Source organism: Octopus bimaculoides, chromosome 2 (genome assembly GCF_046866305.1).
Source record: "Octopus bimaculoides isolate indiv1 chromosome 2, ASM4686630v1, whole genome shotgun sequence".
NCBI classification, from domain to species: Eukaryota; Metazoa; Mollusca; class Cephalopoda; order Octopoda; family Octopodidae; genus Octopus; species Octopus bimaculoides.
The window spans coordinates 36,648,039-36,670,063 of record NC_142929.1 but is presented as its reverse complement, the minus strand read 5'-3'; the positions used below and the strand labels follow the sequence as shown (position 1 = coordinate 36,670,063).

General features: G+C 32.3%; 1 protein-coding gene across 1 annotated transcript in view; it reads left to right on the top strand.

The window, feature by feature from the left end:
- Window positions 1–19,641, top strand: part of LOC106878776 (1-acyl-sn-glycerol-3-phosphate acyltransferase alpha) — a 71,632-nt gene extending 51,991 nt beyond the window's left edge. Inside the window, exons 3-7 of the mRNA XM_014928105.3 lie at window positions 10,472–10,647; window positions 10,760–10,855; window positions 14,630–14,702; window positions 15,825–16,309; window positions 19,184–19,641. Coding sequence (XP_014783591.1) covers window positions 10,472–10,647; window positions 10,760–10,855; window positions 14,630–14,702; window positions 15,825–16,309 — 830 coding nt within the window. The 3' untranslated portion in view covers window positions 19,184–19,641. The remainder of the gene's footprint in view (window positions 1–10,471; window positions 10,648–10,759; window positions 10,856–14,629; window positions 14,703–15,824; window positions 16,310–19,183) is intronic.
- The last annotated feature ends 2,384 nt before the right edge of the window (window positions 19,642–22,025 follow it).

Sequence of the window (22,025 nt, the reverse complement as noted above, 5' to 3'; positions counted from 1 at the left end):
GAAGTTAGCACCATGGTTCAACAGCAACTATTGAACCAGAGAACTGTGTAGAGCTCCTATGTCTGCTTTGCCATGTTTTTTAATACTGGATGTCCTTAAAGGCAACCACTTTATTGAGCGACTGAATCCTTTTTACATGTACTGGCACTAGTGAGGTCCTGAAGTAACTCACAAGACAAGAACTCCTCTCAACTGAATGTTGGTATAGTATTAACCCTTTAGCATTTAACCCAGCCAGATCTAACTTCTCATATTTACCCTACAATGTCATTCTAAGAGTATACTATCACAACTTTGCAATATTGAAGTTACGAGATACTGCCTGATTAATTCAAAATACTGTGAATAAATAAACAATAGAAAAAGAAATCTAAATCCTAAAGGGTTAAGGGAAGTGAAAGTGTGATAGTGACAGGAGTAGGGGTGTTGCTGAAGGGGAGATACAGGTACAATCCTCATATTAGGCTTCTATATAGCTCCTGTCTATCTGATTTCACTTACAAAATATGGGTTAACTTGAGGCTGTAGAAAATTCCATTTGCCCAAGATGTTACACAGCAGAATTGAAACTGGAGCCTCGTTATTGCAAAACAAACTTCTTAACAATACTATATAGCACAAGTATGTAAATTAGCACCATCCACCATGGTGCTAACTTAATTTTCGACTGCTTTATATAACAGCTGATATATTTAATTAATTGAGGAAGGAAGCCAGGTACATCTTCTTTGAGGAGCCATCAACAAATCATGAAACAGTCTTTCAGGAGATTCCCTCCATCTTTTTTTCTTCACATCAATAGCATATATCCATATTTAACCAACTGTGAGAGGTTTATAATGTTTAAATTTATTGCAGTTTTTCAGATTAATAATCTATTGTGCACAAAATAGATAGTGTGTATGTATGTTTGTTTAAGTGTAATAGTTAGCACAACTACACAGCATGCAATATAACAACTTATTTCTATAGTCTATATTAAATATACATGCTACACCTTGAATACTGTGCAGATTGAGATCCCCATTGACAGGCCACTAATATGTCATTGTAACTACTTTGAATCTTCAAACTTAGACAGTCAAAAGTTGTGATGTCCTTTTGGTGTTGTGGTTAGCACAGTTACATTATGTACAGCAGACATGAGGTTCAAATTGCACAGTTGCTCTCACAACTTTTATTTTCCCCATCTTCTGTATTCTATATACATGCACACATAAACTCATACATTCATTCTGCAATATTTAGCTAGGCATCTTACCTTTGTAGTTATTCTTGTTATATGTAATGCTGTATATAAAACATGAAAAACAGAATGCAGCATTTATTATTTCAATTTAGTTTTAGTCAAACGTTTGCTTTTATGCAAACATTACATTTTTTTCTTTTTTGTATTAAATCTCTTTAAAAAATTGCCAAACTTTAAATCGCTTCTGGTTTGACTAAAAATCTACAAATACAAAATTTTTCTTTTTCTTTTTTTCCAAATCTGTTCCAGATGTATTTTGAATAATAAAAAAAAAAGAGGTAATTAAACAAAAGAACCTGTTTGAAAATTTGGATTGTATGATGGGTGGGGATATATTTTATTAGTTAAAATGCCTTGATGAGTTATGTAAACACTTATTTTAATGTAATTTTTGGGTTGTGTCTTGAATTTTACACATAAAATGAAATTTTATATGCAGCATTGTATTACCATGAAACTTCTATTTCTCTGTTAACTATGGGAAAAAAAGAAAAAAACATAAATTCGAGAAAATTAAGAACAGTAGCTCATATTATGCATGTGTTAACTTACTTGGGGAAATGGAGAAATCTACAAGTTGTAAGTTCTGTTGTGCATAAAACATATGATCACTGCCTTCTGATTATATACTCTGCCAAAATGTGATAAGATCTACGAAGTGCAGAACTGAAAGTCACTACTTTGTTTCATTGATGCAGATTTGGAAATAAAACTGTTCATACATTTTTCTGACTGATAATCAATTATTCAATGACCTTTCATGTCAATCTCTCTTTTATAACCTAACTTAGACTACACCTCAAAAATTTGGTTTCCTCTTCTGGGCTACATCATACTTTCAGCACTGAACAGTCACTGCTTACTTATTTGGAACAGTGCAGTCATGCATATAACCTGGCATGCATCCAAAATGATGTCATTTGCCTTATAGAGAAGACTTTACACACCAGTATATTCAACTGCTTGCCTACTACATGGTGTGTTGTCTCTGTCGCCTCTATTGCTGCTCATCTGAGCTTGCTAATTTCATACTACTCCCTCACAAAATCACACATTGCACCTCTTTCTCTTCTTGTTAATCCTATTGTGCCTTACTAAGACTCCATACTAAACAGCTTAACCAGTTCTTTCTCCTTAGAACTACAACTTTCTGAACATCCTTTCTACCTTCATCCAATGAGATATTTTGAATTACAAGCTGTGGAAGCTTCTGTGAATTATTACTCGGTTCACTCTCATTCATATTACATCCTTCCAGGCTACAAAAGAACACTTTGTATAATGAAGTCCTTGTATAACATGCCTGGGTAAAAGACTGGATGGTCACAGCTAGAGTGCTTTGATCAATCAGGACTGACTTGGTGCTAAACAACAACTTTGTTACACATACATTCAAGTTAAATATCAATTGTGTTTACCACACTAGTGTGAAAGGGCTTCTAGTTATTATGGGCAATAGGCCTTTTCTAACTGAAATGATAAAAGCTATCAATAAATAAAGGTTGTCAAGTTGAAATGTTTTTGTCAAGATATAAGTGAGATTAAAGAGACATTTGTTGAATGTTAGATCTTTCCTTTTAGTTTAGACTTGCACTTTAAGATATGTTTTTTTTAGCTGTAATAATATTTAACCATTCTAGAATAGACGTCTGTTTTTTAACTAAGAGTACATTAGGCTTCTTTTTTTATCTTTTTTTTTTTTTTTTGTTATTTTTTAAACAAGTCTACTTTATCTTATGATTTAATCATTTCTCTACTTACACTCATAAGACATTCATTTAACTTGTGTGTATCAGGATGTTTATTCTTCTATTCTTTTTCTAATAAACTATAGGTAATTGGACAAGTCATTTAATGCCAGAAATGATATCGTCTTTCATTTAATGTGAAGTATGAACAAACATTGATTTGTTGGTACCATATTTCACACGAGCTCATTTGGTTTTCATTTTCTCTTATGTAATTGAAAAATTTGAATAGATTCTTTTGGCAAGTCTTATCTGAATATGTTTTTGTCAATAAATAAATCAAATATGTGAAGAGAATAAAAAATGTATGCTAGGCTGGAATCTATTGGGTAACTTTCTTCCTGTTGTCTTGTAAGTGTTGAAAATGTGTTAGGTTTGGCAAAGGGATAAGTCTAACATTTAGTTATTGACAAAGGAAAGGACTGAATTTCTTAGTAAACATTACTTATCCTTGTACTCTCCTCTACTTCATTATCAGATTCACATATTCCTTTTTTTCATGTAAAAAGAAGAAATAAAGATATACTTTTCCTGTGGTCTGTATTTTATGATGTCTGAGAATTTCCCAAAACCTGCAGAAATGTATAATTTCGTTTATGTGCCAGTTCTCTAACTGATACAGTCAACTAATGCAGCAAATCTTTTTTATATATCCAACATATAATATCCATTGATCAGTTTGGTGTGTGACCCCTAGATGAGAACTTTTACAGTCACTAGTTATTCATTTTTGAAAGGAGTTTACTCCCTTTCTTCATTCATTTCTTTTATATTACTTTACCTGTTCTATTCTTCATATAGGTGTGATCTCAATTCCACTTAGCTGGGTTTCTACCACTTGATATACTTCTTACTTTCTGGCTGAAGTATAAGCTCTTTAACTATTCATGTTGTTATTGTTCTTGTGTTTACTATGGTGTACCATAACATTTTTTTTCTTTATCTGCTACATAAACTTCTTGTACTGGAACCATAAGTTCAAGATTTTATTTTGTCTCCTTTTAGCAGTTGGCAGGCATTGACAGTAGTGTTGGAAATAGTCGTATCTATCAAGATTGTTTTCATCTTTTCAGGATTGATAAAATAAGTACCAGTTGAGCACTGGGATTGATGAATCAACTAGACCCCTCATCCAAAATTTCAGGTCTTATACATATAGTAGAAAGTAGGGAGAATATTTATAATGAAGATAGTTGTTCTTACCTTCCCAAAAGGTAGTTAGTGACTGGTCACAATTGAGAATAAGAATTGTGAATTACATTTTGCTTAGAACCTTATGTGTGCATGATGCATGCACACAGCTTGTTGGTTATAAAGCTGTTAGCACAATAAAGATATTTTTCATATGTGTGAATAGTATTTATTTGTATTCATTTTTCATATGTGTGAATAGTATTTATTTGTAAAAAGGATAAAGGATTATAGAAATAGATATCATTTTCACTCACATAAATGAAATTCATGATCCAGTCACAAAAAATTGAAAACTGTATGACAAGATTATCAAGACCTTAATATCACATATCACGATAGTCACAAGAAAAATAATAATAGTAATAATGATTTTAAATAGTTCTTCTTCAATAAATGTCACTATGAAGTTTGGAAATTGGATGTAATAAAAGGACAAAACAAAAGGATATGTGTGCTATACAAATAGTGATGGGAGAGTTGATTGGAGGACAAAGATCAACAATGCTTCAATTTTGAGACATATATATGTGTGTGTGTCCCACTGCAACTTTAGCATGTGCCTTTTATTATAGCCCCAGGGGCCAGCTAAAGGTTTTTAATTGAATTTAATAGGCGAAAACTGAACATGTGTGTGTGTCCTTCAGTTAACATCATGTGATACTTGTAAACAAGTGATGGTATTTGTTTCCAATCTTCTGTGAAAAGCATGTCTGGCCATGGAGAAATATCACCTTACTTGAAAATAGGAGAGAGCTGATGACAAGAAAGCTGTCCAGCCCTAGAAAATCTGTCTCAACAAGTTCTATCTGATCTGTGGAAGTATGGAAAAACTGGATGTTAAAACAATAATGTAATATGTGTGTGTGTGGTTGAAAAGTTAACTTGAAACATCTTTATTGATAATATATCAAAGAAAAATAAACCAAATGTTACAAATATTTTACCTTGTAATGGTAAATCAATAGAAATTAAGTAGGCTAGAGTAAATAATGAATAAATGTCTGACACCATTATTTTGTACTTTCATAGTAATTAATTAGTAAATTCTTCAAATAGGCATTGAAAATAGAACTGCATATATATTTTTTATCAAAAGTAGGTCAAAAAGCTAATCAGATATCTTTTTTGTGTTCTAAAAGCCAAACTTAACTTACTGGAATGTTGATCAAATACAATTTTGTCTTTTTCAATACGCCCACTTTTTTACATTTACATTGAACAAAGGTATTGTTGCCTTTGTGTCACCTTATCATATTACAAATAATTTCTCCTAGAGTGTTGTGTTTCTTTTAGTTTAAGTAATACACTTGATAATCCTTTATCTGAAATTACAAAATATGAAACCCTACACATTTTCAAAATTTTTGTAAGGAGTGAGAGAAGTAATGGAAAATGAAAGCACTTGGAAAGAGTTTAAAAAAAAAGTACATATAGGTTGAAGAGTGGCTGTGTGGTAAGAATCTTGCCTCCAAACTACATGGTTCCTGGTTCAGTCCCAGTGTGTGGCACCGTGGACAAGTGTTTTCTTCTATAGCCTCAGACTGACCAAAGCCTTGTGAGTGGATTTGGTAAACAGAGACTGAAAGAAGCCCATTGTATGTGTGTGTGTGTGTGTGTGTGTGTGTGTGTGTGTGCATGTCTTTGTGTCTGTGTTTGTCTCCCAACCATTGCTTGATAACTGATGTTGGTGGGTTTACGCCCCTGTCACTTAGCGGTTCAGCTTAAGAGATCAATAAAATATTAAGCTTACAAAGGATAAAATTCTAGGGGTTGATTTGTTCGACTAAAAACCCTTTAAGGCGATGCTCCAGCATGGCCACAGTCAAAGTGACTGAAACAAGTAAAAGAATAAAAGAATATTAGCTAAAACTGAAAGTTCAAAATAGAAAATTGACATGTAGCTTTTTTTTTTTTTTTTAACATGGTTGGCTACATGAAATGAAAGTAATAGGCAGAGTTGTTTTAGTAAAAAGTTAAACTGTTACATATTTGAAACTGGGCTAATGTCATCAAATTTATATAAAACTACTTTCCTGGTATATGTATAAGTTGTATTATGAAATGTAAATGAATTATATGTTAAGCCTTTAGCATTTAAACCAGCCATATTTGGCCCAAATATTCTACCTGTTTAATGTTCATACCAGCCAGATCCAACATCTCACAACTACCCTGCAATGCCATTCTAAACATAAACAATCCCATCAATGAAATCTTGAAGCTATGAGATAATGCATGATTAATTAAAAACAATATGAACAAATAAGCATTACATTTGATAGAATAATCTGTATGCTAAAAGGTTAGACAAGGCTCCCATTTTAGAGATACAAATATGCAGTCATTCCAAAAAAATCCTAATTCTGAAGTATTTTCAGTCCCAGTTATTTCAGATAAAGATTATCAATTGCATACATTATCTCCTCTTATTGTGTATACGGGGCTACATTGTCAATTCTTTTCCTATTTTAAGACAGCAGTATATAATTTGAGAAAAATTTCTCTGCTGTATTTTGTATGTTGAGCAAATGTGTAGAAACCTTTCTTCATTCTCTCAAAGTAAACTCGGTTACTGATGTTCAGCTCTAGATTAACCCTAATCAATCAAATTTATGAAAGCAGATGTTCTAGTTGTGACCATCCCATCTTTTGTATATCAGGAACTACATTGTCTGATGTATCCTTTATTTAAGTTGATAGGATGTGATTTGTAGTAGACTTGGCTGTTATTTCCAGCAGTCCAAATGACCATGTAGAAGCTCTTATGTTGAATATTGAGATCAGTCGATATATGTACATTGATGTCACCTTACATGAAGAGAAAATCTTATCTGGTGGTGATACAACTGGCAGACAAGATAATATTTTCGTCTGTCAGAAAACCCCTTTCTCTGTATACATAGATGCTCACTATGTTATTATTTCAGAGATGTCTGTGAAAGAGACAGTGTGACTTCTGTTTTTTTTTTTTTTAATTCTCAGATATCGAAAGAATTTTATGTTAGCAAATTGTTAAAAGCCATAATCTCTTCTTTAATCTTCACATTCATTTAATTATAGGGCCATTTCTTCTGAAGTAGAGGATCTTGGAAATATTAGGGTTGAAATGGAAAGTAGTGCTACTCTTCATGTTGTAAGGCACATTGGCACCATGAGTGAAGTCATTTAAAACTTACTCATAACTGAACCTACTTGAGAGGTTGACAGCAAATATTAACAGTACAATACTGGGCCAAATATCTAGCAAGCTTAGGACCAGAAGTAATCTGGATTCCTGGATTTTCCAATTTTCTGAAAACTGCCTAAATACTCCATTCTTTGTAGTAAAAAAATGATCGGTAACTTGGCTATTCTTTTACTACAGTCAAGTTAGGTGGACTTAAAGTGATGGCTCCTATCATTTAGATACAAGAAAAAACAATGTATAAAATTTTCATTGGTATGGAAACAAAAATAAATGTATCTTTCAAGTATCAATACATTATAGATGCAGGCTTGGCTGTGTGGTAAGAAGCTTGCTTCCCAACCAGATGGTTTCAGGTTCAGTCCTACTGCATAGCACCTTGGGCAAGTGTCTTCTATTGTAGCCTCAGGCTGACCAAAGCCTTGTGAGTGGATTTATTATAGGTGGAAACTGAAAGAAGTATGTCATATATATATATATATATATATATATATATATACAGAATTATTCAATAAGAATAAACCGATTTCATTACACAATATTTTAATAAAGAAAAGCAATAGAAAACTCCAGCTAAGTCACAATTATTTACAAGTATTCAATGTTTACGGTCATCGAGGTTAGTGGGTAGCAGTGTAACATAAACACGATCTTTTACATATTTCCACAAGAAAAAAATGAATAACAACAGCAATCAACTTGGGGTGGTGATATGCTGATACACGTCTAGGAGGAATGCTCTTATCGCATTGATGTTGCCCTTGCTGCAGGTGGTGGCCACATTGAACACTTGTAAGATAGGAAATAAAGCTGATTGTGAGTTAATACTTGTGACTTAGCTGGAGTTTTCCATTGCTTTTCCTTATTAAAATATTGCATAATAAAATCAGTTCATTCTTTTTGAACAACTCTGTATACATATATATATATGTGTGTGTGTGTGTGTGTGTGTTTGTCTCCCACCCCTGCTTGACAACTGGTATTGGTATGTTTGTCTCTGTAACTTAGCAGTTTGGCAAAGAAACCAATAGAATAAGTACCAGGCTTAAAGAAAAAAAATAAGTACTGGCATCAATTCATTCATCTAAAAATTCTTCAAGGTGGTGCCCCAGGATGGCCACACACTAATGACTGAAACAAGTAAAAGATAAAAGATAATACATCAGTCAAGTAACAACTAAAATATCTTGTGATATTTAGTTACATCCCTTTGTTCCGAATTCAAATTCTACAGTGCTTGGCTTTACGTTTCATCTCCCCAGTGTTGATGCACAAATATATACTGGGGATTGAGTTAATTGACTGTAACCTGCCTCAAAATTTCTGATTGTGTGCCAATGTTAGAAATCATTATTGATATGCATTATGATATTATTATATAAATATTTTGTTGTGTCTGGGGAGAGTCATACTGCCTTAATATCTAACACACTTACCAGTTCAATATCCACTTGTTATTTATATTTTTTCCTTTCCAAAATTTTCATTGTTTTTGCCACCTTGTCAATGGACATTGACTATTAAGGCAGTATGACTCCCCAGACACAAAAAAAAATTTGTTTCAACACACGAATTCACATAAAGAATCTCGCAAACCAGATACAAAAATGAATTATATAAATATTGTTATTCTTCATAACACTAACATGTAGAATAGATGAAAATAGAAATACCCTGTGGAATTGTAATTGGTTTATAAATGCTTGCTTTCTGACATAAAATTATAAATGCTTGCTTTCTAACATAAACACCTTACTTTTTGCATATGTACTGCTGTTAGGTTTGATGTGAAATGTCTTTGATTTGCACAAATTGAATTTAAAGGTATCAGATTATTGATTTTTTTTTTTTTTTTTTTTTTTTTTTACTTTGTTAAAGCAAATAAGGAAGTGTTATGTGGAAATTAATATTTTATGTATTTTAATTTTTTGATTTTTTTTTTAATTTTACCTTTGATTCGAAAATAAATCAATATTAAAGTGTGTTAGGGACATGGTGATGATCAAATCAGCAAAGTCCTTCAGTTCATCATTTATCGATATCTGTGTTATGCTTCATTCTTTCAAGATTTTATCACTTCAATTAGGTTACTAGAACAGAAACAAAGTAATAGATTTAAGTGATTTGATTATATATCTGCATATCTCTTCTAGCTTGTTCTGCTTGTTTCAATTTAGATAAGTATTACTGACGTCTATTAGTGCCCATATATAACTTCAAAACAGAGGCTGGATTTGTATATGAGGGATGACATTTTGAAACTTGAGATTTTTGGACTAAATAAATGGAAAATTGCTATTTGAAAAATGTTCTTGTCAACAAAATACTCTTATAAAGCATATTGTTACAATTCCATTTAAAAGATGTTATGTTACTTTAACCCTTTAGCATTTAAACTGGCCATGTCCGGCCAAAATATTCTACCTGTTTTAGGTTCAAACCAGCCAGGTATGGCATCTCACACCAAACCAACAATATTCTAAAAATAAATGTATTTTATGTGCGGGTGGCACATAAAATACACCATTTTGAGCGTGGCCGTTGCCAGTACCGCTTGACTGGCCTTCGTGCCGGTGGCACGTAAAAAGCACCCACTACACTCTCTGAGTGGTTGGCGTTAGGAAGGGCATCCAGCTGTAGAAACTCTGCCAAATCAGATTGGTGCCTGGTGTAGCCATCTAGTTTCACCAGTCCTCAGTCAAATCGTCCAACCCATGCTAGCATGGAAAGTGGACGTTAAACGACGACGATGATGATGATGATGATGAAATAGTTACCTCGTCAAAATCTCAAAGTTACAAGATAGTGCATGATTAATTCAAAACAATGTGTATAAATAAGCAATACATTTGAAAGGGTAATCCGAATGCTAAAGAGTTAAAATTTTATCTTTTTGTCACTCTGAACTCCTTCCTACTTCTTGTTTTCGTTTTTTAAGATTTCCTAAAATAAACCACATATTTCAATAAAGGCTACAATAAATTTACCTATTTTACAAAAGTTACAAAATGATTGTCATATTTTCATCTGTCTAATTATAGTTTAAATAGCAATAACTCTGTCAGATTTTAATTTATTTATTTTATTTTATTCTAGGTATGATGGAAATATGGCCAGATTACTGCACTAGTTTAGCCAAAAAAGAACTCTTATATACTGGTGTATTTGGTGTAGCTGCCTGGCTTTGTGGCACAATCTTTATTGATCGTTTAAATCATGAAAAAGCACTAAAAACGCTGGTGGATACAGCAGAAATTATTACAAAAAAACAGGTACATTATTTTATTTCTAAGACTAAATTTTTTTTTTTTTCTATTTGCTGTCAATCTTGGTATTGTTGAATATTGCATTGACTTTTATATTTGTTCATCTGTTTTTTCTCAGATTCGCTTATTCACATTCCCAGAAGGTACTCGAAATCGTGATGGACGCATGTTACCCTTCAAAAAGGGTGTTTTTCATTTGGCAGTTCAGTCCCAGGTATGCTGATGTAATTTGCCTTTTTGATAATTTAAACCAGCCATATCTGGCTCAAATATTCCACCTGTTTTTATGTTCAAACTGTCACATTCTGGCCTCTTACAAATATCACTCTAAAAATATACAATCACATCATTGAAATCTCAGAGCTACAATATGATTAATTCAAAACTATGTGAATTAATAACTTTTAAATTTGACCGAGTAATCTGAATGCTAAAGGGTGAATGTCTCATCTTCCGTTATCTAGTAGTGATTGAATCAGCTTTATAATCAAACTATGATAACTAAAATGAATATAATCTGCATAGATAGAACTCACTCTCACACATGCATCAATACCTCAGTAGTTAATTTTTTCTCCAAGTTTTCTCTTTCCCTGTAGTTGTATATGTGTGTATAACCACCATCTTTTCTCATTTTCCAGCTGGGATAGTCATGTCTCTCCTCTACAGCAAGACACCTGTTCCTATCCTCTATCATACTTGCCTCTCAACACCTGGCATAAGACACCTCTCTCAATACTACTCCCTCTCAATCATGGGGTCTTGTCTGTGAGCTGCTTCATGACCTCACTAGTGCCAGTGGCAGGAAAGAGCACCCAGTACAATTTGTACATTGGTTGGCATTAGGAAGGGCATCCAGCTATAACACCCATGCCAAAACAGGTATTAGAAATTGACAGTCCTCTGACCTGTCAAATCTGTAAAACTGTCCAACCCATGCCAGCATGGAACACAGATGTTAAATATAGATCACACGCACACACACACACACACACACACACACATATATATATTTGTCTTTGCCTTCGAAATGCGGAGTAGATGAAACAGGGACAACTGACGAAGGGGTATACTCTTTATGTTGCATGTCTCGTTTCTCTGTTTTTTTCGTTGTTCGAAAAATGTTTATTTTCTATGTTTTCGTTTCTCATTGTGTTTAACGTTTTTTTGATGTTCTGTACCCATATATGCATGCATGTATACATATAGATGTAGGTATGTACATATATGTATGGATATATGCTTACATTTATATATTATTTATATATATATATAGGCAAAACTAGGGCTAGTCTGGTGATCCTAGCAACGGTCATTGGGCAGTTACCTCCCCTGTCAGTATATGTCTATATGTTGCATTCTTCTTAGGAGTATTTTAACTCTTATCTCTAGCAAAGTAGGTGCTTCAGCACCCTTTGTCACACTTAGTGACGATTAAATTTTTCCTTTATGGTATTACATTGCACCTAGCTGTTTATATTAATTTATATATATATATCAATTATTTTTCCCTCCATTTATTATATGCTATCATGAATTAGATGAATGTATTACTGATGCACAATTGCTATTGCAAAAACATTGGTCCACCATAGTCAAGAAAAAAAACCCAGAATTTTAAAGTGCTTTGTATATTAAAATTATGAAAAGACATGGAAAATAAAAAAACAGCATGAAGCCTCATTGGATTTTTAAAATGGAGTTAAAATTGACTTCTTGGTAACAAGTTTAAATTCCAATCAGAATCATATGATGAGAAAATTGCAAACTGAGTATATTGAACTTGAATGATAATATAGTTTTTACTGAAATAGAAAGTAAATCGGTTATTACAAAAGTAATAACCGATTTACTTTCTATTTCAGTAAACTGTAATAATATCATTTAGTTGAACTACATTAGCTTAGCAATTTTCACCAGTGAATTTTAACCCTTTTGTATTCAGATAACTATTAAACGGAATGCTTATATGCTTATATATTTCAATGATGTGAGTTTTCTTTTAGTTTTTTTATTATTATTAGAAGGCCATTATAAAATAGATGCAAGAGGTTAGATCTGTCTTGCCTTGAACATAAAACTGATAGAGTATTTGTGCCGGATATGGCCAGTTTAAATGCTAAATACTGATATTTAGAGTCATGAACTAATGCATACTGTAAAGTGTTAAAAAAAAATCTATTTGATGAGTCTTTATTTTTGTTAATATTTTTAAATTTTTATTATCACTTAAAAACATTTTTAATTATCTCTCTTTAAAAGCTTTAGATAAATTAAGTAGCTGTAATGAATTACTTCACTGTAAATGTATCCATTTCATTAAGAGTTTTATTCTTTTCACTCACTCACACACACACACACACACATAATTTTACTCAAATTGTCATTTTTTTAAAATCTGTTACATTGGAATACCACATAAGCACGGAACTGATTCTTAATAAATTCATTAGCCTTTATGCCTGAAATACAAATTTCTCCATTAATAAATTGAGCTATTGATAATAATTCAATTAAAAATTAATGTATAATCCATTGTAGCTAATATTCATTGTGTGATTTTTATATATTAACAAAGCTTCATTGTTTTTCCTCATAGAATTATTCAAATCTATTTAAAAACAAAATCTTTTAATCCAAAATGTATGGTTAATTTGATACTGAGTAGAAGAGTGCTGGTGGATAATAATAGTAATGAGAGTGATTAGCAAAGAGAGACGGGGGGAGGGGGAGTAAACCAATGAAGATTTGAAACATTAATTAATTAAAATGTAGAAGTTATTAATCTGGACAGTTGAGATACTGGTGGACAATGCTGACTTTTAAGGCTTCATCATTATGCAGAATTTTCCCAATAGTAGTAGTAGTAGTAGTATGGGGGAATGAGCTGTAACAGTGCAATACCATTTCCACCATGTGTTGGCGACTCCCTACTACTCCTGGCTGATGACACCTTTGCACCACTCAGGCAACAACCCTACAGCCCATGGATGTGTTTAGGTAGTCATTGCTGGTGCGGGTTTTACTAGGAAGAACAAATCCTACTTCAACCTCATTTAATCACTCCATCACTACTGTCTTTATCTCCTTCCTAACTACTCCCACTCGCCCTTATATAATGTGTGGTAGTCACGTATCCCCTCTATAGTGAGACACCTATACTTGTCCTTCTATCATACTTTAGCCATTCAACACATGGCATAAATTCACCTCTCCCTCTCAGATATCCCTCACCTCTGTTCTCTTTTGTCTTGCAAATTACTTGGCAACTGCCCTTCTACCAATGGCATGAATAAAAAGTATCTAAAAAAGGTGTGGCTGTGTGGTAAGAAGTTTGCTTCCTAAACACATGATTCCAGGTACAGTCCCACTGCATGGCACCTTGGGCAAATGTCTTCTACTATAGTCTTGGGCTGACTAAAGCCTTGTGAGTGGATTTGGTAAATGGAAACTGAAAGAAGCCTGTCATGTGTGTGTGTGTGTGTGTGTGTGTGTGTGCACGCATATGTATATACCTATGTGTGTGTCTGTATTTGTCCCCCGCCCCATCACTGCTTGACAACTGGTGTTGGTGTGTTTACGTCTCCGTAACTTAACAGTTTGGCAAAGAGACCAATAGAATAAGTACTAAGCTTTAAAAATAAGTCTTGGGGCTGACTTGTTTAACTAAGATCCTTCAAGGCAGTGCTCCAGCATGGCCACAGTCAAATGATTGAAACAAATAAAAGAATAAAATGAAAAGTATATAATACACACTGTGAAGTGGTTGGCATCAGGAAGGGCATCTAGCTGCAGAAGCCATACCAAAGCTGACACAAGGTATCGGTACCTGTTGCAGTACTTATTGGGTTTTGGGGCATATGGTAACAAGATTTAAAAGATCCAAGAAAGAATTTAGTTTTTAAGACAGACCCTTTTGTTCCATAATTAATTGTTAAAAAGTTGAATTTGTTGAAAGAGTTAACTTATGGATGACTTTTATTTTCAGGTCCCAATTGTACCAGTGATCTTTTCGTCATTTCAACCATTTTATAGCAAAAACGAAAAAAAGTTGGAGCCTGGTAATTATATTTTGAGTTCTTTCAAAGTTGAAATGATTTTTAGCTTAGTGTTGCTTCATAATTTTTGAGCATTCTTTCATAGGCTTGTCATAAAAAACCTTGTTTCATTTGTGTAAGCTACTTAAATTTTATAATTGCTGAGCATTTTACTGGTTAACAAAGATTTGCTGCTAGTAGTAATACAAATAAATGCCATAAGTACGTATGAATCTGAAATTTAGTTTGTATTGCCAGATTTAGCCATTTCACTTCACTTATCTCATTTATACTCCTGAAAATGTCTGATGTTTTCATACAAACTGTAGGCTTTAAGCTCATTTGGAGAAAGCAACAAGAAAATCTTCTAGTATGGTTACATAACTGATGTTATGTCAAATCTGGCTACAATGGAACTTAATCTTCTTCTGAAAGACAATGATAAGAAAGTAATAAAATATACTATCAAGTATTAGAGTTTACTTCAACTATGATAACAAATAGATGATGCAATAGTTTATATATATATATATATATATATTATATAATGAGCTTACTGTATACAATGAACTACAACTCATCAAAAAAGAAGTGAGCAAAACTGCATGAACAGTACATAGAATATGCACAGGAAGTGAACAGTAAATAAGTCATTAAAAAAAAATGGAGTGAGGGGCATCAAGTGTACTGTAGGCAAATTTTAGGAAGCATGAAGGTTTTGAAGAATATTTGTATTAATTTCTTAATTAGTGAGAATTATGAGAGAAAATAAAAAGCTTCAATAGATGTTTGAAGTTTAACTGGAATGGGGTTATTTTTTTAATAATCAGAATATATTCTAGCTTTTGCTTTCTTCATAAAAGAAAATTAGATGCACTCTAACCTTTAACAGCATAAATATTTTAGCTAATGTGGGATCTATTCTATTTTTTCTTTTATTTATACTTGTTTCTTATTATCCCTCTCTCTCTCTAACTTTAATCTAGTAACATGGCAGAGAATACTGGTTGTCTAATATAGTTTGAAATATTTCATGCTTTTTAAACACACTGTTTTAAATATGCCCCTCATTTTGAAAATATATGAGCAAATTCAATGTGTTATTTTCATTCTTCTCTCTTTTTTTTTTCCTTTTGTTAACTATAGGTAAATTTATCATTACTATCCTACCTCCAACCCCAACAACTGGTCTGAAATCAACAGATGTCAATGATTTATGTGAAAAACTCCAAATTCAGATGGAGAATGTCTATTACAAAACTTCCCATGAAGTTTCACCTATTGTTTTCGGCAGTTCAAATACTTCAAAGGAGAAACGACCCTTATCAGTGTCACCAAGTTCACTGACTGATTCTGGAGGATTAGGTGTCTTAGAAAGAATTGAAGAAGAGTCTGTTGAGACTAATGTAGAAACAATCAGTCCAGATGTTAGCACAAAGGAAGAACAGAAACTACATGCTGACAGAATTAGAGAAACAACAGTTGCTGAGGCACATGTTACCATGGGGAAAATAAATAAAAGCAAACAAACTGAAAATACAGAAGAATTAGCTCAGAAAATTGTGGCAAAGACAGTTAAAGAAGCACAGGAACTTGTAAAAGCAAATTCTTTCAAAGAAGCAGAAAAATGAGTAGGTATTATTGTTATTTAACAGGTTAGAACACACATAACACCCTTTTATTAGATACAGAACAAAATTAAAATAACTAACAATGTAGTTTATATGCAGCATTTTATCCATCTTTACATTCTGAGTTCAAATTTTGTCAAGCTTGACTTTATCTTTCATCCCATTCGGGGTTGATAAAATAAGTGCCAATGAAGCACTGAAGTCAATATAATCAACTTACCCCCTCCCCTAAAATTGGTAGCCTTACGCCAAAATTTTAAACCAATGTAGTTTATATGCAGAACAACTGTAAAGATTAAGGATCATGACTTTACATCTTTAGCATTCAGATTACTCTGTCAAATGTAATGCTTAATTGTTCACATTGTTTTGAATTAATCATGCATTATCTCATAACTCCAAGATTTTTAAAATGTGATTATTTATTTTTAGAATAACATTTTAAGGTAGGTGTGAAAGGCTGGCTCTTGTCAGCTTTAATATAAAAGTAGTAGAATATTTGGGCCAGACATGGTCAGTTTAAATGCTAGAGGATTAAACTTTATATTCAAATTACATATTTCTGTTTGGCTTAGTTTTCTTCATTGAAAACTATTTCCACTCTTACTGTTTATGAGAAGTGTAATTCTTGGCAACCACATTCACAGACAAAAAATACATTAACAACACTCCAGAAAATTATGTCAACACTTTCACATTTACTCTTTCTTAAAGCATTTAGATAGATATATAAGTACAAAACATGCCACATCATTAGAAAAGAATTATTGACATCACCTCAAAGCATAAAAGCTATGGCTTGGTTGCCAGTCCATTATCATAAATGCCAAGGTAATGAAATAATCAATCATTAACTAAGTCCACCTGGCCTACTTTTATTGCAATGATTACCTTGAATTTTTTAGGTTTGGTTAGACAGCAAGTACAGCTACCGGGTAGTTGTACTTACCATCTAGCCAAAACTATTATGCTGCACTTTATTTTATAACAGTGTCCAGCTTGCATGACAGCATGCATACAAACACTATGACAGTGTACAGAATCCCAGACAAAACTATAACTTGATATGAGTTGCACCTAACTTATCATTAAACTATATCCATATCATGGATATGTTCAGGTCAGGATGAGTGAAGCTATTCAACAATGAAAACATCATTACTAACATTATCATTATAATCATCATTGATATCAATATTCTTTTATCATGATTACTCTATTTGGCACAGTTTACCTCAATGAAAAAGATAATTTGGCTCAGAGAATATCATGTTGCTTCTTTAGTCTGATGTCATTGGTTTTAAAAACCAATCTTAAATAACTTTGTATAGTATCTTCATTGTTAAATCTTTGTTTCTCAGTCACGTTCTGAATAGTTTCCCCTAGACTATTTGCTTTTTAGAAAATAATTCTGAGATACCATCAGCATCAAAAAAACAATAGGTAAATTAGTGTTATCATTTAATAATTACCATTATTTTACATATACTTTACAGCTAACATGGGTTGGATGGATTACTATAGTCAGTTAGTACATATTTGAAGGGTACAGAGCTTTTCTACCAGCTTGTGGCTGGGACATTGCTCTAACTACAGTTTAGATCTGTCATCTTCAATAGGTAAACCTTTAATGCATCATGTATTTAATGTTAGTAATAAATATACAATGAGAAAAACAAAAACATTAGTCTCTGACTAATATATTTTTTTCTTTCTTCAAGTTCTACTTATTATAGGAGACAACTGAAAACATTTTGGTCTTATTCTGACCTCAACAAAGTGTAGATTTTCTGTTTAATTGCTCAAGTAGCAATGAATGAATGTTTAAATAAATGTTCAAGGTTGTACATTTATTGGCATAGCAAAATAGAATTATTTAGAAAATGATTCAAGAAGCCATCTACACACTTAGCTATTTGCTTTTTAGTTTACTTCTATGGTTTAGAGATGAGGTGATTATTGAAACTTTTAAAATAGAAGCAAACTACCAGTGGATTTGATATAGTTCTACATATTATTGACTAAATTTTTCTAATGTATACAAGTTGACTTTATAATTAAACTTTAGAAAATAATTATAGGAATTTTATCATTTCAAACATGACTCTAAAAAGTTCTCTGTATTAAGTTAAATTCATATTAGCCTTTTCATTACAATATTTCTAACAAGAATACACTACTTTTATTAATTTTTGGTATAATATCAAATTTTGCATCTTAAGTTTTTTCTTTTTCTTACTGTCTTTTGAAGACTACTAAACAAAAATGGTTCATACAGAAGACTATAATACATCTTTTAGCTATAGAAATCTTGTGTTATTCTTCATATGGATAATAGAATTTAGACCATGACTCTATCTGAGATATACCTTGGTACATGCAGCTTGATGACATGGGTCCCAGGTCAGTCTCAGTTGGGTTGGTATTGAAAGAGTTAAACAAACACCAACAGCCAAATCAATACCACTCGAAATTCATGATATAAACAGTCAGTCAACCAGTGATAACATGTGTTTCTGACACACTATATCTGAATATAATCCAACCAAGCAACTGGGACTCTGACCATTCACTTATCAGACCTGCACATTTTTGTAGGCCCTTTAAATTGCTTTAGAGTAAGGCTTGAAACATATTCTCAATAAAAAATTAATTAATATGCCCTTTAGGGCCAGAAATAATTTTCATCTAGTTGCTGAGTATTTTGTAAATATATAAAATTACAAAACTTATGTTTACTTAGAATGTAAAGTAATAAAATATAAGAAATTATTTTTCTCTTCCTCTCTCTCTCTCTTACTGTCTCACACACACACTTTCCAGACCTCTTTACTTGTTTCTCATATATATGTATATATTTTTTTTTTTTTTCAGAAATATGACCATTAATTAATAATGGACTTGAAAAATGATCTCAGTTCAAGGTAACATTTCAGTCTCAAAATGGGTGTCCTTGAAACTTGAACTTCTATATCCAATTGCCTATTGACTGCTATGTCTAAGAGCAGTGGCAAAGATGCAAGCTGCAGCAGTTGTAGCTATGCAGCAACATCCCTCACTTTCCACTCCCTACATTTCCTGCCTCCCTATTCTGTTCTTCCATTTTGGGGAGAATCTAACTGTGATTACACAAGTCTCACTTTCCCATTCCTACCTGCACTGTTCACTGAACATTTCAAGTTGATATTCTTTCTAAAGACTAAAATCATGTTGACAATGGTTTGTTTTAAACCAAAACTCCCAGAAAATAATTTATTCTGGAAATATTTACATATCTGAACACTAACATTGGCTGTATTTTCTTTCTTATAAATTAAATTTGAAAAATTAAACTGTGTTTAAATGTTTTTCATTTCTTTCTTATTATTGATTAAAAGAAAATTAAAATTTTATTGACTTGTTAACTGTGTATCTTATTTACATATATATATATATTTTAATTTACATTTAACCCTTTAGCATTCAGATTACTTTATAAACTATAATGCTTATTTATTCATATTATTTTGAATTACTTGAGCATTGTTTTGTAACATTAAGATTTCAATGCTATGGTTGTACATTTTTTGAATGACATTGTAGCCAGTTTGACCATAAAACAAATAGAATATTGGGCTGGATACAGCCAGTTTAAATTCTATTACTGGCAGGTTTAGTGATTGCATAGAGGTTGGCTATTCGAAGCAAAGTTTTTCAAGTGGTTAAAATAAGCTACAAAATTGCTGAAATAGAATAATTCAGATGCCATCCATATGAAACTAATGGTTAAGTAAATGTTCATATATTAAATGCAGGAAAAAATGAAAAGTTAATTAGGAATAATTATGCAATGAGGAAAAAAGCATTAATTAGATATTCCAGATTGTAAATTGGTCGGTATAGAAAAATAACTACCTATTAAGAAAATATGATTCAAAGACGCCATCCACATGAAAAACAAGATCTTAAAGACGAAATGAAATAAACAAGACTCAAGTTGTATTGTTTACAAGGGAGATAACTCAAAGTAGGAGTAGATTAATACACTTAGTAGTTGATATACCTTCTTACGATAATGGGCGTTATGTCCGGATGTCTGTCTGTTCCCTCTTCACGACCAGACGACTGAACCAATGGTCACGATGTTTTTCTGGATTAGATTATGAAGCGGGTAATCAGGAAAGTTTGTAATGAAAACAATGTGAGCGACAGAGAGAGCAATGGTGCTGGTGTGTCTGTGAGAGAAAGAGAGAGGTTATGCATGTATTTATATATATGTATGTATATATACATAGATGTATGTGTATATATATATATATATATATATATATTGATATATAAACGTAGATGTATGTGTGTATATATATATATATATATATACTAGCAGAAATACCCGGCGTTGCCCGGGTTAAAGAGAATAATGAAATCTAAAAACGCTGTCTAGACTACGCATCATCATTATATATAGAGATGTATATATATGTATATCAATATAAATATATGAAAGTCAATGAAGTTTCGTAAAAGAAGGTGATCATGTACATACTTTCTTGCTGTTGTGATTATAACACCTCGTTTTAAACTATGTTCCTTGTTTTCCCTTGTGGAGCATATACAAATAGGTTTTTTTTTGCTGCCCACTCTTGAGCAGCCAACATACAGTTGTCCATGTGAGAAGCAGGGCTCTTCCAAGAGAAGACCAGCTACAGACAGTGTTTGACCCTGAGATTTGTTTATGGACATGGCAAAAGTCACACGAAGGGGGAATTGTAGTCTTCTGAATGTAAAAGGAATGTCTGCTCCTGATGGAGTAAGAGGAATTCTTGGAATAAAGACGTCATCCCCTTTTGCACATCCAGAAAGAATGGTAGCCTCGATAACGTGTGACATCATTTTCTAAATAATGCTCATCTGTTAAGTTCGGGTTAAAATTTCATCAACATCAAAAATATATGAATTTTCATGGAAGTTATGCAAAGAATATAATTTCCAAATTTCATAAAGATCCATTCAGTACTTTTGACGTAGTTTTGGATAAGAAAACAAATGACTAATGCGTGTGTTTGTGTGCGTGATGGGTGTATATATGTATAGATATCTGTATGCATGTATATATGTATATATGTGTACATATTACATGTACATCTATATATATATATATATATATATATATATATATACATCTATACATATGTATATATATACATGTATGTATAGATCTATACATATACGTGTACATATATATATATATATATATATATATATATATACATCTACACATATGTATACATATACATGTATGTATAGATCTATATATATGTATACATATACATCTCTCTCTTTCTCTCTGGAAGTATCTGTCATTACAGTATCGAAATGGTGTACATGTATATGTATACATATACATCTCTCTCTCTCTCTTTCTCTCTCTTTGAAAGTATCTGTCACTACAGTATCGAAATGTGATTGTTTCATTTTTAAAGTGAAAGTATTTGACATGAGTGTTTTTGTTTCACTTTTGACACGTAATACTTAAATAGTGGAGGAGATATTATGTTGCCGTGTGCTCGAACTCTGCAAGAAGTTAATAATTTTTTTTGACTAAAACACAACTGGAACCCTAAGTAAGGCATGTGTAAAATTTGAATGAAATTGGTTGCGTAGTTCTCGAGTTTTAGGGATTCACACAGACAGACAGACACACATTCTCATTTTTATATATATAGATATATACATC